Raw genomic sequence first — 24953 nt, 5'->3', positions numbered from 1 at the left:
CGCCCCTCCCTCGACCTAAACTGAGTCGGAGTTCTCCACACTAAGCTCCTTCCCTTTCCTCTTCTGGCTCCGCCTCCGCCCTGCAAAAGGAGGCAGTTGACAATCACACTGGGTAGGAGGGGCGCAATGAGGAACGTCCGGGGAGGGGAGCTGGGGAGATCCCGCCTACTCCTCGCCCCTAAATCTCGGACGGGGCAGGGCCGAACAAGGCGGATCGACCAGTGGTGGGGCTCAGCTTTGCATAGCAATGTACAGCTTTGCATAACCAATCCAGACCCGCGGTTAAAGGCGCCTCCGCCAGCAAGATCCTTGCAGTTAACTCCGCGTGCACCCGCCTATTGCAATGCATTTCCTGATGCGGACCTTGCTCCTGATCGTCCTAGGTTTGCTTTTCGCCGGCCCTGCGGTCCCCGCGCGCATCATCGGTCTAAACCCCGTGAGTGCTCCCTAACCCCCCTTTAGGAGGCTGCCTGCAACCTCTCGACTCAGCAGGGGGTGTGTAGGTCGGAATGGGACATAAGGGTGGCCGCATCTATCTAGAGTTGTTTCTGTAGCATGGGGCTTTTAGAGGGAATCAGATTATTTTGGACGGGTTAATCTCCAAAATTATTAATCTGCACTTTCCCGCCCTCGCCAAGCGCCTGAGCGAAACTGCGCAGAACCGCAAAACTAAAGCACTGGCCCCAGGCCCAGAGATTTGGCACTACTACCCTGTTCCTCGCCCCACGCCCTCACTTCGCATTTCCCGGTGACAAGGCCTGGCGTCTCATACTTTTGCTCGAATGCTCTGAACTCTTTTTGCGGGAGTGATGGGTTGAGAGCCCATTCACACCACTAATTTGCCCATCTGGTGACAATCTGGACAGTCCTGGGATCCCGCTGCTCCTGTTGCGAGCCATTGATAGGCCAGCCTCCTCCTTCCCCCTTCCAAGCTTCCCCTTTCACGTCTCGTTTATTCCATGCCACAGACCCCTGGGAACGGGAAGTCTGTCATTCCCACACCTGAGAAGCCCAGTTTCATTGCCTCTTTTGCTGTGTGGCTGTAGACAAGACACATCTCTGGCGGGAAGCGGGCGGGTCCACTCCAGATGCCCATCTCTCTCATTACCTCCGGGCTTGTGGGAGAGTGAGGAACTGTGTGGTGGGTCGGGGAAAGTGGACAGGACGGAAAGCTGGCACGCCTGACTACTGATCCCTCTCTGTTGCCATCCATCTGAAAAATAGGTGTGAGGTCTCAGAGGGTTGTCAGTGCAGGGGTGTGCTTTCATAGATGGGAAAGCTGTAGTCTCAGACACTTAAAGTGTTACAAGCCAATGACCTTGTCCTCACCTGGCCAAGGGACACAAAGTCTATATGCCCAGAGGATAAGCACCTTGACCTTGAGTGTGGGTTGTGAATGTTTCTGTTGACTCCAGGGCTGGCTGCTGTGAGATGGAGTCCAGCTAGAGGCTCCAGGGCTGGCCCTCCAATTCTCCTCCTGTGTGCCTTGACTATGCCATACCAGACTAGAGGGTCTTGATTGGGAGGTTTGGAGAAACCCTGATGACATCATAGAGGCCACCCACCTCACTTAGGCCCAAGATCACACAGCAAGTGGCACTTACTATTATTATACTATTATTATTTTTTTAATAACTGCTATATATAAGGAGGTATTCATTGTTCAGGGAGGATTCATTGTGACAATTCCAAATAGGCTTACATTGTATGTTGGTTAGCTATCCCCCACCATCTCTCCCCTTCCTGCCCAATAAGTGGCACTTTTGATCCTTATCTACTGTCATCTACAGTAGATTTTTCAGACCACTGACTCTTTGATCATGGACCAGAGGAAGGCTTTGGGGTGACAAGAACCCTGGATTTCACTTCCTCTTGTAGCATTGACCAGTCTTGTGAGTCTGGGCTATGGTGAGTGTTAGATGACAGGGCAGAAGGGTTAGCCGTGCGCTGGGCTGAGAGCTTAATAGACTCTGCTATACGGTGGTTGTTATTATTGTACACAGACTATGTGTTGTGCATTGAATCTTGTGCTTTCTTATTTTGGTGAGACTGGGCTGCTGTTTGACTCATGCCTCCAGTCCTGCTTTGTGCTTTTTTAAAATAAATTTTTAATTTTGGAATTCTTTTCTTTTTTTTTCTTTGCAGTACTGTGATTTGAAGTCAGGGCTACCTGCTTGCTAAGCAGGTACTCTACCACTTGAGCCACACCTGTAGCCCTAGAATAATTTAAGATGTACAGAAAATTGCAATGATAGAATTTCAATATACTGCTTACCTAGTTCTCCTTGTTACCATCTTATTTTACCAGTGTAGGTATGTTATTATTAATTAAACTCTAGACTTTTGTGGGTCTCGTCAGTTTTCCACTAATGTCCTCTTCCTGTTTCAGGACTCAGTCCTGAAACACTTCACCAATGAAGTGTTGAGTCTCCCCGCCCTCCTGGTCTGTGACAGTTTTTCAGTCTTTTTCCTTTTGACAGTCTTGAGGAGTTGCTGTGTTTTGTGTATACAAACTTCTTAGCTGCACAATAGCCCTGTCAGAAGATATAATTATGTTCATTTCATAGATGAGGAAGTTGAGCCTCAAGGGGTTAACATGTCCATGCTGTCAGCTAGTGAGAGTGGCCAGGGTATGATTTTAACCCACGGCTGTGATTTGTACCTGTGTTTCTGCCTCCCAAGCCATTGCCTTTTGCCTGTGCCACCTTTTACCTCTACCCGTGAGTTGGTCTAGGTGCCAGGCCTGAGGCCTGGTGTGCTTTGCTGGTTCATCACAGCCTCTCTTCCCAGTAAGCCTGGGCTTGGCGGCACAGCTCCTCGTCACAGGCAGCTAGTCAAGGCCCTACCAGTGGGAAACCATCTTGTAGGTCTCCTCCAGAGCTGGGGGAAGGGTGCTGAGGAGAGGGGAAGGGCTTCTAAAAGGGCACTTTGGAAACTTCTCTGAGCCCAAAATCAATCTGCAGTGTGTCTGAAAACCCCAGAAAATAGCTAGTCCTCCTGCCTACGCCCTCAGCTCAACTCTGCCTCCTGAGTTGCTAGGATTACAGGCATAAGCTCAAATCTTCTATGTCAACTTTCTTTCATTTGATGGCGGCCTCCTAACTCATCACCCCTTTTCTAGTCCTGTCCCTCTCCAGGCCGTTCACAGCCATAAATCAGAACCTTCCTTCGATGGGGTTCCATTGCATACAGGACAGTTCATCCTCCTGATTATGACCCATGAAGACCAGCAGTAAATGATAGTGTCACCCTGTAGCCTCTGCTGGGTCCCTCACCCGACATCTCTAGCCTATTGGCCTCCCCGTAATGCCTGAAGCAATGGAGCTTCTTCTACGGGGACCTTGGTCTGTGGTCTGTCTGCACTCGCATGACTGAAGGAGTCATTTCTCCCCCACCCTAAGTGAGTCCTGTGTTACCCTCAAGGTCATCTTCTGTTCGTTTCCCTATGGCACTCAGAGCACCGTGGCTCTGCCTTGGCCTGCAAACCCCAGGCAGGAACCATGTCTAGTTGTTTACTACTCCTGACACAGCTCTTAGCGGGGACTGTAATCATTACTCCATGGATATTTGTGGACTGAATGTCAAGGTAAACATTTGCTGTACCTACCCGGTCCTGCCTGCCTTTGGCATGGCACGACCTTTCATTCCATTTGATTGGAAACCCATTCCAAGAAACTCAGGAGCAGGGGAAGGCTAATAGGTACCTAGGGATCCCATGGAACTAATGGCAGGAAGCAGAGGTGGGATTCTCATGTCATTTACAGAGCCAGCTCATGCTCTGGATGGTGTCATGAGCTTTACATATATGCTGTCGCTCTTGTGACAATTCTGAGAGGAAGGTACAAATGCCTCCACTTAGAAGATGTAGAAATCAAGGCTCCAAAGGGATCAGTAACCTATAGAAGCATGTGATAAATGTGGCTGAGCTATGATTTTTTTTTTTTGATGGTACTGGGTTTGAACTCAGGGCCTCATGCTTGCTAGGCAGGTGCTCTACCACTTGAGCCACCACTGTGTTGAGTATTTTCAAGATAGGGTCTCCCAGACTGGCTTCGAACTGTGATCCTTCTGATCTCTGCTTCCTGAGTAGCTATGATTACAGGACACTGGCACTAGGCTGAGCTATGATTTTAGCTCAGTCCGTTTGACTGGAGCCTTCATTTCCCTGTGTGTCCCTCCAAAGCTGGGCCAGTCACTGTTCCCTTTCTGTTCCCTGTTCCACAGACCAACAGAGCCCTTAGTTCTTGTCCCTTCTCCAACTTCAGCTTTGTCATGAGTCTTAGGTCTAGGTGCTTTGGCCCCAGTCCAAACTTCATGACCCAAGATAGTATCAAGCCCAATGTCCTAGAGGTGATGTGGCTTCTCGTGTCTTAATTCCAAAATTGGGCAGACAGACTGTCATCTAGCTTGAGTTAGGTATTCTCTCTGGATCCAGGCAGCTATGGGTATGTTGAAGATGGAGGCCAGCTTGGTGGTGTGGGGCTGGCAGACTTTCTCACTTAGAGTGAGTGTGGGTGGTGGACAGGCTGATGGTTTCCCATAAGTGGCCTTCAGGGGGCTGGGAAAGGCGTGACTGAGTGAGGGGGTGTGCTCAGGATCATGAAGTCCTGTGGGTGTGAGGAGTGGGTGGTCCTGTGAAGTTTAACAAGGGGATGATAGGGTCAGGATACCAGGGGGATGTGGAGTGGCCTTGCAGAGGAGAGGCAGGTGACTCAAGCTGCATGTAGCTTGCATAATGGGATGGGAGCAAGAATGCACTGGCTGGGATGGGGAAGTCCTTCCCGAGGGAGCTTTAATCATCAAGGAATACTGGGAGTCTTGTCATGTGTGTCCTGTTCTCTGGAGGGTGGGGCTTGGGGTGCTGTTCTGTTTTCCATTGTGTTTTGGGCTCCCCAGGGGTCCTGGCCCTAGGTTGGGCCTGAAGTTTAAGGTGGTCCCACCAGGAGCTGTTCCCCTAGAGGGCTCCCAAGGCTGGCTGGAGAGGAAGTGGGCAGGAGGTCAGAAGTCAGGGAAGGCACCCCCAAGCCCAAGGAGGTTAGTTCCCTATTTTGACATATCAAGGTTTACTATATTGTGCCTTTCAACAAAAGACTCGTTTGAGTCTTTTAGTTTAGTTCTGCCTATTAAATGGGTAGGTCAAGTGCAATCCAATTTAAGATTAGAGTTGCAGAAAGGGCCAGGGAGGGAAATGTCTCATGAAGGTCACAATACCATTGGCCTGTTCTCAATTCTTCTGACCTGAGATGGTTCCTTTTGCCAACTTCTCTTCTTCTTTTTCCGGGCTGTCTGATTGTCCCCAGTCAGCCCAGCTTGGTGGCTTTTCCTGGGATAACTGTGATGAAGGGAAGGACCCTGCAGTGATCGAAAGCCTGACCCTGGAACCTGACCCCATTGTTGTTCCTGGAAATGTGACCGTGAGCGCCCAGGGAAAGACCAGCGTCCCCCTCATTTCTCCTCAGAAGGTAAGCAAAGGGAGGGTGGCCGAGAGAGGGGCATGGACAGCCAGCAGAGGTCCTGAGGGGCGCTTGTTCACAGCAGTGTGGAGAATTTTAGAATCCTGCAGCTCAGAGCAGCAAGAGATGCGTACATTAACAGACTTTCTCAGGCTCTGTCAGGATCTGAGGGTTGAAAGGACCCTCTGCTGGTTGTCACTGAGTCACCTGGTGCCCGGCAGGAATTGCTCCAGCTTCTCTGGGCAAACTGGCCCATGGCTCTGGTTGGCAACTGGTTTTTTTTTTTTTTTTGCTGCTAATTAAAAAAATGAGTACATCAATTCACCAATGACATGTAGTCAGTTTAGAAAACATAGGTGGTAGAAAAGTAGAAGAAAATGAAGGAAATCACTAGAACCCTCACTGTTACTCAATGGTAGGGGGTTGAGCTCTGTGCCCTCCAATCTGGACACTAGGACAGAATTTGTCCCTTAGAATGGCAGAATGGACACTGGACTGTTCGTCTGTCAGGGTTGGCCAAGCACCCTGCTCCCTTTTCTGGATTTGGAGTGTATGCTATCCTCAGGAGGCCACTGCCACACTTGCTTCCCAGCATCCTGCAGTCCACTAGCGTTTCTAAGAGCGCCAGTGCAATGCAGCTGTTGTAGAAGCAGTTCAACCCACCGTTCTACCCTTAGCCTGCTTTAACTGGCTTCTTTGCAGGCTGTTGTGATGGCCTTTATCCCTTTTTCTATTAACTATGTCACCTGTCATAAATTTGGGTCTTGTGCTTTTTGCCTGGGGACGGCCTTGGACTTTGATCCTCCAATTTATAATCCTGCAATAGCTGGGATAACAGGCATGCACTCCCCTGCCCGGCTTGTTTGTTGAGATGGAGGTCTCCTCCTCTGCCCCCAACTTCAGGGGCTGGCCTTGAACCATGATCCTCCTGATCTCTGCCTCATGAGAAGATGAGATTACAGGCATGAGTCTCTGTGCCAGGCACCTCTGGTCTTTATGCTCACTTCTTAGTACAGATTGGCCATTGGCCACAGATCCCCCGGCCCCTTCCCTTACTCCTACATTTCTCGAATATGTATAGTTTTAGTTTGGTTCTTTTCTCTTTTCAAGGTATGTCCATATTAGTTATTGGATGACAGTCCTTTTGTCCTTTTGAGCCCTGTTCTGGGCTGTCACCTGCCCAGTGGTCCCTCATGGGAGCGGCTCAGACCTAAATGCTGTAGGAGGTCCATCTTTATTTATTTATTTATTTGGGCAGTACTGGGCTTTGAACTCAGGGCCTCACACTTGCGAGGCAGGCCCTCTATTGTTTGAGCCACTCTACCAGCCAGTGCCATATTTAAGGTGAATGTTCCAGACACCATGCACCACAGGAAAGACTGGGCTGCTCAGGACACCCTCTTCCTGGTTTGACTTGCCTCCAGGATTTGGTATAATTTATAATTCCCACTTGCCCAGCCCTTCCTCTAGTTCCAGCCTGTGGAGTCCTGGCTTTTCCATCCTCAAGAATTACACATTGCCAAAAAGGCTGGTGGAGTGCCTCAAGTGGTAGAGTAAGGTTGGGCACTGGTGGCTCATGCCTGTAATCCCAGCTACTCAGGAGGCAGAGATCAGGAGGATTGTGGTTCAAAGCCAGTCTAGGCAAATAGTTCTGAGAGACCCTATCTTGAACAAACCCATCACAAAAAAAGGGCTGATGGAGTGACTCAGGGTGTAGACTCTGAGTTCAAACCCCTGTACCACCACCACCCCCAAACAAAAACAAAATGTTGTCATTTATTTGGCATGTATACTTATGGGGCTTTCAGGCCTGATGGTTTGGCTTCCCCACCCCAAAGTCATGTACCTGTGATGCTCCCTGCCTTTGACCTGTGACAGATACCAACCTCTGCTCCCCTACCCATCAGTGGCCCACCTTTAAGGCAGTGGACCTTTATCTAGAGCTTTTGTGTGCCTGACTAAGGGATGGCACCAAGAGAGGGAGAAGTCATTTTTTCTAGATGCTGGAAAGTGGCTTTTAGGATATCAACAGTAGGTCTTGTGACCATGAGATCCAAAGACTTCACTATCTAGGTGGAGCAGCAGTAGCCCCACGGACCTGCAGGTCGCTAAGGGTGCCAGCCCATGCTTGTCAGCTTAAGGCTGGACTTCAGATTCCTTCAGTGCCTCTATCTGTCTCATTGTTGAGCCAGGTCCTGTGACACTAGAGTTGGTTTAGTGGTACCCAGTGTGGAAGTACCAAAGAAGCCCTGGAACAGAGAGCTCCAGGGTGACTTATTACACAGCTCTGCTTGCAAGCGGGTTGAAAACAGGAAGTGAGTTGTAATCAGTGATCCCCCTAATGCTAGTCATGGCTGCTGTTGACTTAAGTTCAGTCACTTTCACTTAGTGTTTCCTGTGCCAAACTGGTCCTGGGTTGGAGTAGGAACAGCAAGGGAAGAGGCCTTGCTCCTTTTGGTGGGTGCAGCACCACAGGCATCCGGCCCCACATGGCCCTCCTCAGCTGGGAGCTGTTGTTCTGGGCATAACTGGCTCCAGCATCTTCCTTGGGGCAGCGGCTAAACAATGGGAGGGCTGGGGCTGACGTGAGGCAAGAGGCAGGTTTTGCATTCCAGGCATGAGGTTAAGTGCTGGACAAGTATTACATCACTCCATGGGACCTTGTGAGAGAAGCAGGCCCTGTAAAATACCTGCCTTTTGGAGACAACGAATTGGAGACTCAGGGAAGTTGAGAGGGAACCCACCAAGTACATCCCACCTGGAAGTGGCATAGGAGCAGGTTTGGCCAGAGAAAGGAGGCAGGGCTGGTGAAAGGGGTCCCATGCCATTAGGGGTGGGGAAATGGATGTGTGTCTGCAGAGCAGACAAGACCAGTGAGGAAAACAACTTGAACTTGTCCAGACAGGATTCAGGGTATGCTGACTTCTCCCTTCTTTCTGGTCCTGGAAGAATGCAGCCAATTGTCTGATAATCTGAGCAGGTGGAAAACTTGAGTATATAGCCCGGGACTCTGGAGAATAAGTACCCATCCAGGATCTGTCTCTTCAAACAAAACCACAAATAAAGCGAGCCTGGGATTCAGAGTGCTCAAATGTCAGCACCCCCAAAATGTGGGTTTCTGCTGTAACATCCACCCACTTATGTGAGAGCTAACTTCCTACCCCCTTTGCTTGCAGTGTTTCCTCAATGGCTTTGGTGGGACGTGAACATAGTTCTAAGGGACAGCTGGCATTAGTGACAGCTCATATGTAGTTAATGTTCAGCATGTATCAGGTACAACTGGGTTGTCTTGGAAGTCCTGGCTGCTTCCCCCAGGTCAGGTCCACCCTGCAGGAAAGGGAGCAGACCGAGCCAGCACTGAGTTGGAAAGCATGTTCTAGATTTTTTTATTCACCCACAGGGTGCAGGGGTCCTTTTGTAGTTGCCCCATCCAAGTCTGGAGAGCCTGTCAGTTTTGGAGGTGGTTCATCTATGGTGGCCTAGCTGCATCTAAGATTTTAGACCAATCTCAAAATAATCTCTTTAGAATTTTCCATTCTTCTTCATTCTGCCTTTTGTGGCCATGCAGAGAAAATATGGTCCAAGAATGATCAGTAGGTTTCATCTTGGTGACCAGCTCCAATCTGTTGCTCATAGCTGTCTGAAGTCCTTTGCTGATAGCTAGTGACGTCCTAAAGAATTCTAAGATTGTAAAGGAAGGAAGTTAAGAAGGTGAATATGATTGATGTACTTTCTGTACAAGAATGAATATAGAATTTTTAAACCTACTGAGATGACCATTAAAAGGGGACTAAGGTAGAAAGGAGAAAAATAGAGGATAAACCAACTCAGGTTCTAATACATATATATATATGGAAATGTCACAATAAAACTTCCTGTATAGCTACCTTAAACAAAAATGCCTTTTTTTTTTTTCAAAAAACGGAGAACAGGAAGGTAAAATAAGTCATGTCTGGGGGTTGGTACCAGTGGGAGGGGGCAGTATATAAGGAAATGGTGCAGGAGGATGAATGTGGTGGGAATATTATGTACACATGTATGAAAATGGAAAAATGAGACCTGTTGAAACTGCTCCAGGAAGGGGGATGGTGAATAAAAGAGAATGATGGAGAGAGTGAATTCAACTGTGATATATTCTAAGAGCTTTTGTAAATGTCACAGTGTTCCCCAGTACAACAATGATATGATAAAAAAAAAAAAAAAGCAAAAAAAAAAAAAAGCAAAAAAAAAAAAAGGCAATTAATTGACCCCTCCCCTCCAAAAAAGAAAGACTTCTAGATTATGTGTAGTCTGATGAGGAGGAGATCCACGCTCGGTTATTAATGCCTCCATGGGCACAGGGAGAGGTAATAGTGGGGCACGTGCCACAGTATTGTCATTTCCAGGTTCAGACGTTAAACCTTCTGTGATTAACATTTATTACTGACCTTGTAAAGGGCAAGGCAGCTGAATGTTTGCCCTGGAATTTATACTTGTCACCTTTTTTGAATCCATTCTCCCCAGGTGGAACTGAGTGTGGAGAAGGAAGTGGCTGGCTTCTGGGTCAAGATCCCCTGTGTGGAGCAGCTGGGCAGCTGTACCTATGAGGACTTCTGTGACTTGCTTGACAGTTTCATCCCCCCAGGACAGTCCTGCCCAGAGCCCCTGCACACCTATGGGCTTCCCTGCCACTGTCCCTTCAAAGAAGTAAGTACTTGGGAGAGGAGAAGCTGACGTTAGCCTGTGTGGCTTGAGTATAATGGGGGCCTGGAGAGAAGGTCTTTATCTTCTCCTGCACATTACTGTCTGTGGATATGTAGGCGTACTTATGTTTTAGGAGCCTCAGTTTTTCCATCTGTGAAATAGGGGACTTGAACTTGGAGTGACCTCCCGAGCCCTTTAGCTATATGCTCTGTGGGCCACAGCTGTCTCTAATCTTGCGTGGCTATCAGGAGAATGGGAGGAGGGACAGGTCACAGCAGTAGTCCTAGAGGTGGCTCCGGGAGAGAGTGCCCCATCAGTAGGCTCCCCTGACCCTGCCCACTTCTTTCCAATAGGGCACCTACTCGCTGCCCACGAGTGACTTCACGTTGCCCGACCTGGAGCTACCAGGCTGGCTCAGCACTGGGAATTACCGCATCCAGAGCGTCCTGAGCAGTGGCGGGAAGCGCCTGGCCTGTGTCAAGATCGCTGCCTCTCTGAAGGGCAAATAATGTGGTAGCTGCCACAGTGGAACAAAGCGGCACGAGGAAGACACAGATCTGCTGTCCTGACCCGTGTTTGCCGAGGCCCGGCTCTGCTCCTCTCGAGTCCCTGTCTACAATGATTCTGCTTCTCTCACTGGAAATCATCATATGCCACCCCCATTTGATGCTGGGGACATGCAGCCTCCACCTCAGGGAGAATGGGCGTGGCAGGTCTTGAGCCCAGGATGTGTGCTGGGCCGTGTGTCACCCCCTTTTCACCCCCAAGGACTTTTCTCTAAGGGTTTCTTTCATTTCCAAAACAGCCAAGGAAAAGGGACCATCATGAACCTTCAGTTCAGACTGACCCAACTATGGCACTTGAAGCACCTTGTGACTTTGTTTCTTTTTGGTCTCTGACTTCAAAGCAGTATTGACGTTTTTCATTCTACTCTGAACCCCTCCTACAGTAAAGGGGCTGAAATAGTTTATCATAGCCTTTTCATCCACTAACTTCTGATTAATTTTTTATTCTATTCTAGGCTTACCTAACCAGCACCAGGCATAGCGTGTCCTGGAGAGGCAGGGTGTGCATGGTGGAGTCTCTTGCCAGAGTTATTTTAGGAACACTCAGGTGTTTAAACTCTTACTCACTCATGTGCTGGCAGGGCCAAGCAAAGACATAAATATTGTCAGCACCATTAGAAAGATGCTGCTTCCAGAAGTGGCCTCCTCCCTTTTTCCTCATCTGATAAAGGTAATGCACACTGTGACTATGACAAGTATTCCTTACGCCATGCCAAAAATAAATCAATAAAATAACAGCACCTATCATTGACACCAGGCAGCCAATGTCCAGTCTCCAGCTGGGGATGTAACCCGAGATGGCGCATCCCGTTCCACAGAGGCAGCTGTTGTGTGGATGTTGGATGTTCCCAGTCAGTGCCCCATAGAATGTTGCCACATAGTCTCAGTTTTTTTCTCTAGAAGGCAAAAATATCTGGATTTTTATATGAAATCTTGCAATTTTTAAACACTGGCAGTTCTTACTATTTTTATACATTGTGCAAGACGAAGGGGCCACTTGGCCTTGTCTGGGGAAATCTGGCTCATGGGTGACCAGTTTTCAGACTCCAGCATGCCTTGTCCTTTTCTCTGTCACCATTTCTTCCTCCACTGGGCCCAATCCATAGCATCTGGCCCCAAGGAGAAGGCTCTGCCAGCTCTAGGGGAGGCTCAGGTGGCCTCTCAGAGCCGGGAGCTGCAGAGTCGTGAGGCTGCCTGCTCCAGCCTTGGAACCAGTCAGGGCATAGGGGCTGATGCTGGAGAATGGTCCCCAGCAGCTGCTTTGTGGAACAGGGATCCAGTGAAGAGAGGGTAGATCCGATGTTGGATCACCATGTTGTGACAGCTTTCTGAGCCACACATTGGGCCATGTTTTGAACCCATTTGAAGCCTGGAATTGCAATAAAACTTTTTAACTTGCTGAGAATTCCTTTTTTGTATTTATTTATTTATTTAATTTATTTTTGTTTGCTTTGCGGTACTAGGGTTTGAACTCAGGGCCTCAGGCTTGCTCAGCAGGTGCTCTACCACTTGAGCCATTCTGCTAGCCCAAGAAGTCCTTTTTCTTGGCTGCATGTTTCATTGATCATATCTAGGGGGATCTCAGAAACCTGGTGATGGGCTGTTTTTTGTTCTTTTCATAGGACTGAGATGTGAACTCAGGGCTTGGCACTTGTAAAGCAGGTACTCTGTCACTTGAGCCATACCTCCTGTCCATTTTGTTCTGGTTTTTTGGAGATAGAGTCTCACCAACTGTTTGCTTTGGCTGGCCTCAAATCACAATCCTGATTTCAGCCTCCCAAGTAGCCAGGATTATAGGCGTGAGCTCAGCATGATAGGCTGTTTTTGTCAGGAGGATTTATTGAGGCAGTACAGCTGAGTCAAGGCATTTCTAGGGACCCCTCCTGCCTCGTCTCATGAGCTGCTCTTACCTCTCTTCCTTCTCCTTGATCACCCTGCTTCCTAGCTATGCTATTTTGCCACATCCCCCCACCCCCTCTTAACCACCATTGGATCTTTCATTCTCTTACTTGGATTCTAATTCCCAGACTCAGGAAATCATTTTGTGTCTGCCATCCTCATGGCTCAAAGTTCTTTGACATCCCTTGGGGGTGGAGGGGTGAGAAGTTAAAGACTGCATCTCAACTCACAGGACAAAGTGGATTTTTTTTTTTGACAGTACTGCGGTTTGAACTTAGGGCCTCATACTTCCTAGGCAAGCACTCTACCAGTTGAGCCACTCCACCATTCCTTTTTTGTGTTGAGTACTTCACAAACTGTTTGTCTGGGCTGACTTTGAACTGCAGTCCTGATATCTGCCTCCTGAGTAGCTAGGATTACAGGTGTGAGCCACCAGCTCCTGGCTCAAAGTAGATTTTTTTAATATATTGTGCTTAATCAACCAGAAAGCCATACTTCATACCATATGCAAGAATGAACTTCCAAATGGATCCAGGATCTAAATGTAAGAAATTGAGCCAGTGCTGGTGGCTCATCCCTGTAATCCTAACCACTTGGGAGGCTGAGATCAAGAGGTTTGAGTTTCAAGGCTAGCCTAGGTAAATAGTTCACAAGACCCCACCATCTCCAAAATAACCAGAGCAAAAATGGACTGGAGGTGTGGCTCAAGTGAAGGAGCACCTGCTTTGCAATTGTGAAGTCCTGAGTTCCAACCAAAGAAAAGACAGAAAAAAAAAAAAGGAAACCATGCAATACTAAAAGCAAACATGGCTGGAAGACTCAGCAGAAATAAAAGGTTGATAAATTTGACTACATAAAGTGGAAACTGTAAGACTGGGAGAAAGTTTGTGTAGCATAGATCACTGACAAAGCATGACACTGATAGAAAATAATCAGGAAAAGACATGAACACAAATACTCAAAGATATAAAAATGGCCCTTAATAATGAAAAATGTCAGCCCGGTGCTGGTGGCTCACGCCTGTAATCCTGGCTACTCAGGAGGCAGAGATCAGGAGCATTGTGGTTTGAAGCCAGCCCAGGCAAATAGTTCTCCAGACCATATCTCGAAAAAACCCTTCACAAAAAAAAAAAAAAAAAAAAAAGAAAAGAAAAAAGGGCTGATGGGGTGAACGATAGAAGAATGGCTCAAGCAGTAAGTGCCCTGCCTACAAGCATGAGACCCTGAGCTCAAACCCCTATGCCACCAAAACAAAAAAACAAAGCAAAAACAGGCAGCGAAAACTCCAGCTCGTTAGAGAAATTCAAATCAATACTGAAAAAAAAAAACCACTTATCTATTAACTTATCTCTCAAGTACTTATTTATCAGCGTTTCTGGCAGTACCACCATGCACAGTGGGGAAGGCTGTGTGGCAGCGGCTCCCACCCCTTGCTGTGGGTGTGCGAGCTGATAGCACCTGCTGAGGTTTGGCTATTGAAGGTGCCCCAAAGGCCCAGGTGTTGAAGGCTTGGCCCCAGCCTGTGGCATCATTGGGAGGTGGTGGATCCTTTAGTTGATGGGGCTTAGTGGAACTTAAGGTCACTGGGAACATGCCCTTGAAGGGGAAGTGGGGACCCCAGCATTTTTCTGTCTTTCTCTTTGCTTCCTGACCACCATGAGGTAAGCAGCCACCGCACCCCAATAGCACACACTTGCCATGACGTACTGTGTCACCAGAAGCCCAAAGCAGTAGGCTTTGTGACCATGTGACCATGGACAAATGACATCTGAAACCATGAGCCAAAATAAACCTTCTCTCCTTTTAAATGGCTGTTTTTGTCACAGTCAAGGAAAGCTGACTGACACGCCACCCTTCTGGAGGGGACTTGTCAGCACAGTTGTCTCTCAGTATCTAGGGGGACTGCTTCCAGGACCCCCTTGGATATTAAAATCCACAGATGCTTAGGCCCCTTGGGTAAGAAGGCATATTTGTATATAAGCTACTTGTGTCCTCTTACATATTTTATTTTTTTGTGGCACTGAGGATTGAACATAGGGCCTTGCACATGCTAGGCAAGCATTCTGCCACTTGAGCTATGTCCTCATCCCTTTTGTTTTCATCTTGTCTTTGAGAAAGTGTGGCTACCGTTTTGCTAAGATTGGCCTGAACTTCCTCCTGCTCTGCCTCCTGAGTAGCTGGGATTATAGGTGTGGACCACCACGCCTGGCTTGTATTATTTTTTATTTTTGGTATCTATCTATCTATCATCTATTTTGACAGGTCTCACTATGTGGCCTAGGTTGGCTTTGAACCCATTATGTAGCTCAGGCTAGTCTGGAACTTGTGATCTTCCTGGCTTAGGTTCCTGAGTGCTGGGTTTACATGGTGTGCCACCATATCCAGCAGGATTTGGGTGTTTTAAATTTAAATTAAAACTGACACATAAAAGCATAAAAGTTGTACATATTTATGGGGTAGCATGATTTTTTTTTTGATAAATGTATGTTGTGTAATGTTTAAATCAACTCAAACATACCTCCTCAAAAGTTTGTCATTTCTTTCTTTCTTTTTTTTTGGCAGTACTGGGGCTCGAACTCAGGGCCTACACCTCGAACCACTCCACCAGCCCATTTTTGTGATGAGTTTTTTTGAGATAGGGTCTTGTGAACTATTTTCCTGGGCTGACTTTGAATCACAATCCTCCTGATCTCTGCCTCCTGAGGAGCTAGGATTACAGGTGTGAGCTTGTAATCTTTATGGTGAAAACATTCACTCTCCCTTTCCTCCCTCCCTCCCTCTCTCCCTCCCTCCCTTTCTCTCTGTCTCTCTCTCTCTCAGGGCCTCATGCTTGCTTGGCAGGTGCTCTACAACTCCAGCCATACCCCAGCATTTTTTTGCTTTAGTTACTTTTCAGGTAGTGTCTCGTTTTATTTATTTATTTTGCCTGGGACCAGCCTCGGACTTCAAATTTCCTACCTATGTCTCCCACATAGCTGGGGCAACAGGCATGTACCACTCACGCCCAGCTTGTCTCAATAACTTTTTGCTGGGTTTGGCCTCAAACCACAATCCTCCCAATCTCTGACTCCCAGGTAGCTGGGAGTATAGGCGTGAGCTACGGTGCCTAGTCCACAGTAATGTTTTTCACACCCCAAAGATAAGCCAGGATCTGAGAATAGTTCAAAATGCAATTTAGTTCAAAGAAATAAAACAATCACACTGAAAGGAAGGAGGAAGAAAAAAATAACTCACTTAAGTTACAGCAATGGATTACTGTGAAGCTAAGACAAAAGGAACTGTATAAAAATACATAAGCTATTAGTTGATTTGTTTCCCACAGGTGTAGGTGTTAGCAATTTGGATTTTGTTTTATTTTGTTCTGTTTTTGAGACAGTCTTCCTTATGTAGTCCAGGTTAGCTTTGAACTCCTGCTTCAGCCTCCTGAGTGTTGGGATTACAGGTATGGGTGTCCATGCCTGGCTTAGACAGTATTTTAAATATATATTAGGAATGAGAATACGTTGTGGATAACGAGAGCATGTGGCACAGTGAAAGGACACTGGAGCCAACTTGAAGGAGCTTCTGAGGTCTAAATCTTGAGCAATTTGAGCAATGAAAGAAATGATGGTTATAATGTGTTATAACTCATGAAATAAAAATATACAAGAGTCTTGTACACAACAGGATCTCAATGAAATACAGAAGGAATGGAGGAATAGGAAAAAGATCACCATTAGGCAAACACCATAGGAAAAATACTTACAAAGAAATATCACTGGATGCTAAATTAGCAGTACAAGTATGATGGGAAACAGAATTTTGCATGGTTTAAAAATATCTCCTCAAAAATACTTAATTACAAAGGGAAAAATAGTATTTATAGTGGAGAAAGCCGGCACACACCACCTTAACAAGTGACCCGTGATGAGAGGTATTGTGACATCACATACCCAACACTATAGGGTTCCTTTGAAAATGCACAATCTCAATGTAATCTTGAGAAAAGATCAGACAACACCCAACTTGAGAGAAACTACGAAATAACTGACCAGTGCTCTTCAAAAGTGTCGAGGCCATGGACAATAAGGAAGGACAGAGGGACAGTTGTAGACCAGGAAAGAAGAAAGAAATATGATGAAATGTAATGTGACATCTTGATTTGAATTCTGAACCGGATAAAGAACCAGAAACAGCCTTTCACCAGTGGTGATTACCCAGTTTTGACACTTATACTATGGCTATGTTAGATGTTACCTTTAGCGACAGGGTGCATTTTTGTCACTCTTTGTAAGTCAAAGTTTTTCGAAATAAAAAGTTGTAAAAATACGTTGTGGTAGTTTCTTTTTTGAGAGGTGAGTGTGTGGGGAGATAGGAGCTTGTTTTTAACCTCACTTCTGCACAGGAAGGATGCAATGCCACGGTGATGGGTTGCCACATACAGGCTTATGGGAGCTGCAGAGCCCAGGTGGTCAGAGATGGTTTTCCTGGGAAGTTATTGCTGTGATCTGAGAAGTGAGGAGGACTTCACTGGTGATGAGAGGGGAAAAGAGGTCCAAAAGGAGAGAACAAATTAAGTGGAGGTCCTGAACCCGGGGGAGCATGAGCCATTAGGAACCTGGACCAAGGCGGGAGTGGCTGAGGGGAAAGGTCCTATTGGTCCAAGAAGAGGCTGAAGGCGGGAAGCAGCTCCCCCAGAGCCTTTGTGTTCATATGTGAGTCTCCTTTCCAGCTAGAGGGAGTCAGATCTCCAGGGACTTCCAAACGGAGCTGTGCCATGCCTTGGAGAGGGTTTATTTTTCTGTTTTGTTTTTAAACTAGGATCAGGTAACTGCTTAAGGAGCTCTTGTGTAGCCACATCTTGGACATCCTTTGCCAATAAAAATCATAAGCTAGGTGTGGTGGATCACATCTGTAATCCCAGTGCTCAAGAGCCTGGGATTGCAAGTGTAAGGCCAACCTGGGCTCCATAGTGAGATCTTGTTTCAAAAAAGAAAAAAAAGATCATCAGTCAATAATGGATCTTGAAGACCTAAGAGGGTTATCTGTTAGCTTCATTCCCAGGGACTCTGGCTTCCCCTTATGTCCACTTGGTGACTAATTCTTTTTCTTTTTCTTTTTTTTTGTGGTACTGGGATTTGAACTCAGGGCTTTGTGCTTACTAGACAGGTGCTCTACCACTTGAACCACTCACCAGCCAATTTTTAATGCCTTATTCTCACATATCTTCTCCAGCCTTCCACTGCAGGGCTTATGTTGTTTAGCAATTTCAACTATCCATTCTTTTTTCTTTCTCTCCGTGGCCTTGTTAAAGACCCAAATTCAGCCACTCTTTAAACTGACTTTATGTACCCTTCCCCTCTAACACCCCAAATACAATCCAACTCAAGTATATTAAAACATCACTTGAGAGCTAGCTATGTCAGAAACATAAGTTGGTGGCTGGTGGAGTGGCTCAAGTGGCAGAGCACCTGCCTAGACAGTGAGAGGCACTGAGTTCAAACCTCAGTATCACCAAAAAAAAAAGGAAACACAAGACAGATACACTAGTGTCAGAATTTGTTAAACAACAAATTCACAAACTACATCCATTTTGTTGACTTAATTCACCAAGTACTACTAAGTTCACTTGGTAGCCCTAAGCCATTGGCAACACAGAGTCTTTTTTTCCAACCTTAATTACTAATATTAACTCTCAAATTACACATTACACATCACACAATAATAATGAAACTGGAGGTTTGGACTCAAGGCCCAAATTCCTGAGATTCCATATGCCAGGTCTGGCCATCTGCCCCTAAATGCCAAGTAAAGAGGCATGGTGAAAGCAGAGAAAGGAAATTTATTACACATCTCTGGACACTCTGTGAGAAGAGTCAGAGTAAGCACTTAGCTCATCTTTAGCCATCTTTGGGGTACATGCACGATCTATAGGTTTAAGTAGACAAAAGAACTGGGGGCCGGGGACAAAAATGCATAGTTAAACAGTCCCAGTCACAGGTGTGGTCATGACTGGCAGAGCAGTCTAGGTTAGGCAGGTGATGTGGTGGTCTGGTCCAGTTCTGGGAGGTTATCACCTGGAGGGAGTAATCTGGTTCCTGTTTGAGAGGATTTCTCTGGCTCAAGATAATTGTCTTCACTGGGAAGGTGGAAGCTCCAGGTGGCTTTGGTTTCTTGTCATAAAGATGTTATCAGTTTTGTCCTTTCTGGAATCCAAGGTGATTGTAAAGTGACTGTAGAGAATGGCTTAGAGCAAAGACAGATACAAAATAGAGGCAGGAATGCCAAGCTTCTTCTGTTTTTCAGTTAATTTGTAGGCCTAAGTAAGAGCCAGTGTTTTTCAGCAAAAGCAGTTTGAGCACCTTTTACAATAATAGATAAGCAATGCCAAGAAAGGGTTAAAGAGGCTGGAGTGTTCAGAGGTCTGTGCTGGAAGCACAAGCAGAGAGCTGGTGTACATGTAAAGAAAAGTCTCTGGAGGGGAGATGAGACGTTCTATAGGCTGCAGGTGCAGACCTGGCCAAGGCACAGAGTTGTCAAATGCAGGTCCTGGTGGCAGGCCATTTTCCAGGATCACCTTTTTCAGCATAGAAGAGCAGTGGGAAATGATTCTGAGGTCCGGGGGGAGGGGCAAAGACCTCCATCCCTCCATCTTCTGTACCTCCCAAACATCTTGATTCCACTGTCAGGTCCCAGGTTTTGCCAGCAGGGAGGCCAGCCCGTGTGGCTGAACTTAAGGCTACTTTTCTGTACCACTTGTGGGAGGTACAGTATATACACTGGTTTTGCCTATTGCCCTATCCTCAGAATGAGGGTTGGCAATCCATCCACCATCTGTAGATTGCTAGGTGCTATGAAGCAGAATTTTTTTTGGTGATACTGGGGTTTGAACTCAGAGCTTTGCTCTTGCTAGGCAAGCACTCTACACCTGAGCCACACCTCCATCCCTGAGAAGCAGGAATTCTTGCATTCCTTTTCTCAGAGGTTGTTTTGCAGCCTGGCCCTATTAACTTCCTGGAGTTTGGGATTGCTCCTAGAATTGCCTGTAAAGTTTGGTGTATGCATATATTTGAGTTTTATGGAAGGAGATGCTATAGCTTTCATCAGAAACTCAGTGAAGGACTGAGGCATGGCTCTAGTGGTAGGGTGCCTGCCTAGCAAGTGGGAAGCCCCAGGTTCAAACCCCAGTTCCACCAAAGAATAAAAGAATAATCCAGTGGAAGGTGAGATTGAAAGGTGATGTTCATTATAGACATTCATCACACTGTTGATCAAGCTTTACACACTTTTCCAATATGGGCATTAGAGTTCCCAACAAAAAGCTTTGGAAGAGTATATTTCCATCAGAGCAAACCAAATCATTAATAAAATCCCCCCTCAAAGGAAATTTCTTTAGTTATGAAATCATTACATTATTGTTAAAAAGAAATGCAGCAACTCAGGCAAAAAAGAAAGAAAATAATCATTAGCTGGGCACCAGTGGCTTACACCTGTAATCCTAGCTACTCAGGAAGCAGAGATCAGGAGGATCGCAGTTCAAAGCCAGCCCAGGGCAAATAGTTTGCAAAACCCTGTCTTGAAGGAACCCAACAAAAAAGAGCTAGTGGAGTGGCTCAAGGTGTAGGCCCTGAGTTCAAGCCCCAGTACCTCAAAAAAAAAAAGGAAACATCTTGGAATGGAACAATTAGATCATATGGCAGGTCTGTTTTACTCAAAAAGTGTTCAAAGTAGTCGCACCATTCTCCATTCACAGTAACAGTATAAGCAATTTCTTTTCTTTGGCAGTACTGGGGTTTGAACTCAGGGCCTCATGCCTGTTAGACAGGTGCTCTATCACTTGAGCCATGGCTCCCCTCCTTCCTTCTCCTCTCTCAAGGGGCTGGCCTGGGACTACAGTCTTCCTAATATTCCTTCCATGTAGCTGGAATTATAGACCTGAACCACCACACTTAGCCCTTAATCTAAACATTTAAGTTTTTTTTTTGTGGTACTAGAGTTTGAACTCAGGGCCTACACCTTGACCCACTCCACCAGCCCTTTTTTGTGAAAGGTATTTTTGAGATTGGGTCTTGGGAGCTATTTGCCTGGGCTGATTTCATTGGAAGAGTGATCTCTGCCTCCTCAGTAGCTAGGTTACAGGTGTGAGCCAGCAGCACCTGGCTAAAAATTTGACTTTTTAAATCTTATTTAAGAAATAGGATTTATCTGGTGTACATATGGATTTGGGCAAAGTAAATTGAAACCTTCTGGAAAGGATTCACTGCTCTAGGTGGTTTTATTTTTGTATTGTGTGTGCGCATGTGTGTGCGTGTGTGCATGTACGTGTGTTACTGGGGATTGATCAGGTTTTCCCATTCTAGATGCATTAAGAACATCTGTGAGCCCAGAGCATCTCCACTTCATGTTGAACGGAGAAATCAGGAGGGCCCCCGGGCTGCTACCACACGCTGGCGCTCAGACGCTTGGGAAGAAGCGGACAAGAGAAAACAACCAAACTACACCTGCATGTTGAAAAACTTACTGAAACTGTATTGCATTTGAACTTCGGACACTTTGTTGTTTTTTTTTCCTTTTCCTTTCTTTCTTTTTTTTTTTTCTTTGTGCAGTTTTGTTATATTTTATTTTTCCCCTTTGATGAGACAACTACAGAACAACATCTGAGGCACCATCTCCAGGATTGGAGGCTGAGGGACAAACACCAAAATTATTAAGACTGAAATTTTATTGCATTTGAACTTGGAGATTTTTTTAAATTTATTTTATTTTTTATATTTTATTTTATTTTATTATATATATTTTTTCATTTACTTATTTTTTATTTTTCTTCTTCTTTTTATTCTTTTTATTTTTTAACTTCAATCCTCTCTCTGTCACTCTAATGCCTTTTCAGCTTATGGTTGATTAGTACACTGTCTCTCCCTGTTTTTATCTTTGAAACTTTTGTTTGTTTCTTTGTTCTGTTTTTTTTCTACTTCTTTATTTGTTTTTCCCTTTTCCTTTAACTTCTTTGCTTTCCATCTCCTCTCACCCTTCCATTTTAAATATCACCATTGTTATTATTACAAGCTAGAAAATACTTAATTGCACACAGTACAGGAACAGTAACAACACCAAGGGCAATGATGGAAAGACAGAAAAAACAGGGAAACCAGTTTCCCCACAGCAAAAAATTAGTACAGGAACCAGAGGGGAATGAAGAAAACAGATACTCAGATCCAGACTCCAACAAAATGAAGATAAGCTATGTCAAAGAACCCAATGAAGCCCACAAGAATAATTTAAAAGAGAAAATACAACAGGTACTCAATGAGAATTTTACAGAGATGATACTGGATATGGTCAACCAAAATGTACAGGAGACACTCAAGAAATTCCAAGACAACAAAAATAGAGAATTTGAAAAAGCAAAAGAAGAAATAAAGGAAACCATAGAAACAATGTATAAACACCAAAGTGAAACAGAGAACATGATTAATAAAGAGATAAATGAACTCAGGACAAAAATAGACAACATTAAAGAGGAAATGACCTAGGATATGGAAAACCTCAGAAAAAAAGAATGAAACAGAATTGCAAAACAGAAGGCCAATTCAGCAGAATAGAACAAACAGAAGACAGAATCTCAGAATTTGAAGATGAAATGGTAATTAAAGGAAAAACCAAAGAACTATTAATTAAACAACTCAAGACCTGTGAAAACAAAATGCAAGAATTCACCGACTCCATCAAAAGACCAAACCTGAGAATCATGGGCATCGGAGAAGGAGAAGAGGTGCAAGCAAAGGGAATGCATAATATATTCAACAAAATAATAACAGGAAATTTCCCAAATCTAGAGAAAGATATTCTCATACAGATGCAAGAGGCCTCCAGGACACCAAACAGACCAGATCAAAATAGAACTACCCCACGACATATCATCATTAAAACAACAAGTTCAGAAACTAGGGAAAGAACATTGAAGGCTGTAAGAGAGAAAAAACAAGTAACATACAAAGGTAAACCCATCAAAATCACAGCAGACTTCTCAACAGAAACATTAAAAGCAAGAAGAGTGAGGGGCGAGATCTTCCAGGCACTGAATGAAAATAACTTCAACCCTAGGATACTCTACCCAGCAAAACTATTATTCAAAATAGGTGGAGCAATAAAAGTCTTCCATGATAAGCAGAAACTAAAACAATATGTGACCACAAAGCCACCACTACAAAAGATTCTTCAAGGGATTCTGCACACAGAAAGTGAAACCCAACATAACCATGAAAGGACAGGCAGCACAAAACCATGAGAAAAGAAAAAGCAAGAGAGTAGAGAGTAACCTCAACTTAGGTACACACAATCAAACCTTCAAATAACTAAGACAACTAAATGACAAGAGTCACCACATACCTATCAGTACTAACACTTAATGTTAATGGACTTAATTCCCCATCAAAAGGCACCATTTGATGAACTGGTTTAAAAAGGAAGATCCAATAATTTGTTGCTTACAGGAGACCCATCTCACCAACAGAAATAAGCATAGGCTTAGGATGAAAGGCTGGAAGAGGATTTACTAAGCCAATGGCCCCCGAAAACATGCAGGAGTAGCAATAGTTATCTCTGACAAAGTAAACTTCAAACCTACATTGATCAAAAGAGATAAAGAAGGACATTCCATACTAATAAAAGGGGAAATAGACCAAAAGGAAATAATAATCATCAACCTGTATGCACCCAATGTCAATGCACCCAGTTTTATCAAACATACCCTGAAAGACCTAAAAGCATATATTAACTCCAACACAGTGGTTGTGGGAGACTTTAACACCCCATTATCATCAATAGATAGGTCATCCAAACAAAAAAAATCAATAAAGAAATTCAAGATCTAAAATATACAACAGATCAAATGGACCTACTTGATGTCTACAGAACATTTCATCCAACTTCTACACAATATACATTCTTCTCAGCAGCCCATGGAACCTTCTCCAAAATCGATCATATCCTAGGGCACAAAGCAAGCCTCAGCAAATATAAGAAAATAGAAATTATACCGTACATACTATCTGATCACAATGCAGTAAAAGTAGAACTCAACAACAAAAGTAAAGACAAAAAACATGCAAACAGCTGGAAACTGAATAACTCATTACTTAATGAACAATGGGTCATTGATGAAATAAAAGAGGAAATTAAAAAGTTCCTGGAAGTCAATGAAAATGAAAACACAACCAACCGGAACCTATGGGACACAGCAAAGGCAGTCTTGAGAGGAAAGTTTATAGCCATGAGTGCATATATTGAAAAGACTGAAAGAGCCCAAATCAATGACCTAATGATACATCTCAAACTCCTAGAAAAACAAATAGAGGGAGAGAAATAATAAAAATAAGAGCTGAAATCAACGAGATAGAAACCAAAAAAACCATACAAAGAATTAATGAAACAAAAAGTTGGTTCTTTGAAAAAATAAACAAGATTGACAGACCCCTGGCAAACCTGACTAAAATGAGAGAAAAAACCCAAATTAGTAGAATCAGGAATGCAAAAGGGGAGATAACAACAAACACCATGGAAGTCCAGGAAGTCATCAGAGACTACTTCGAGAACCTATATTCAAATAAATTTGAAAATCTTAAAGGAATGGACAGATTTCTAGATACATATGATCATCCAAAACTGAACCAAGAGGAAATTAATCACGTGAATAGATCTATAACACAAAATGAAATTGAAGCAGCAATCAAGAGTCTCCCCAAAAAGAAAAGTTCAGGATCTGATGGATTCTCTGCTGAATTCTATCAGACCTTTAAAGAAGAACTGATACCAACCCTCCTTAAACTGTTCCACGAAATAGAAAGGGAAGGAAAACTGCCTAACACATTTTATGAGGCCAGTATTACACTTATCCCAAAACCAGGCAAAGACACCTCCAAAAAGGAGAACTATAGGCCAATCTCCTTAATGAACATTGATGCAAAAATCCTCAACAAAATAATGGCAAACCGAATTCAACAACACATCAAAAAGATTATTCACCACGACCAAGTAGGCTTCATCCCAGGGATGCAGGGGTGGTTCAACATACGAAAATCAATAAACGTAACAAACCACATTAACAGAAGCAAAGACAAAAACCACTTGATCATCTCAATAGATGCAGAAAAAGCCTTTGATAAGATCCAACATCATTTCATGATAAAAGCGCTAAGAAAACTAGGAATAGAAGGAAAGTACCTCAACATTATACAAACCTACAGCCAGCATTATACTTAATGGAGAAAAACTGAAACCATTCCCTCTAAAATCAGGAACCAGACAAGGATGCCCACTATCTCCACTCCTATTCAACATAGTACTGGAATTCCTAGCCAGAAGCTTCTAGACA

At 44.8% G+C, this 24953-nt stretch overlaps 1 protein-coding gene across 1 annotated transcript; it reads left to right on the top strand.

The window, feature by feature from the left end:
* Positions 1-184: 184 nt before the first annotated feature.
* Gm2a (ganglioside GM2 activator) lies at positions 185-12107 on the top strand. Its single transcript, XM_020168707.2, has 4 exons — positions 185-436; positions 5301-5462; positions 9957-10139; positions 10490-12107. The coding sequence occupies exons 1-4, from the start codon at positions 344-346 to the stop codon at positions 10643-10645; spliced, it is 594 nt and encodes a 197-aa protein (XP_020024296.2). The 5' UTR covers positions 185-343; the 3' UTR covers positions 10646-12107.
* The last annotated feature ends 12846 nt before the right edge of the window (positions 12108-24953 follow it).

Source organism: Castor canadensis, chromosome 16, assembly GCF_047511655.1.
Source record: "Castor canadensis chromosome 16, mCasCan1.hap1v2, whole genome shotgun sequence".
Lineage (NCBI taxonomy): Eukaryota > Metazoa > Chordata > Mammalia > Rodentia > Castoridae > Castor > Castor canadensis.
The sequence above is the reverse complement of the archived record's forward strand: the minus strand, read 5'-3'. Positions and strand labels throughout refer to the sequence as shown.

Bases quoted from the DNA above. Each gene is read 5' to 3' on its own strand.
- Gm2a (XM_020168707.2), top strand. From the start codon at position 344: ATGCATTTCCTGATGCGGACCTTGCTCCTGATCGTCCTAGGTTTGCTT. The intron at 437-5,300 runs GTGAGTGCTCCC...GATTGTCCCCAG, and splicing joins GCATCATCGGTCTAAACCCC to TCAGCCCAGCTTGGTGGCTT. The intron at 5,463-9,956 runs GTAAGCAAAGGG...CATTCTCCCCAG, and splicing joins CCCTCATTTCTCCTCAGAAG to GTGGAACTGAGTGTGGAGAA.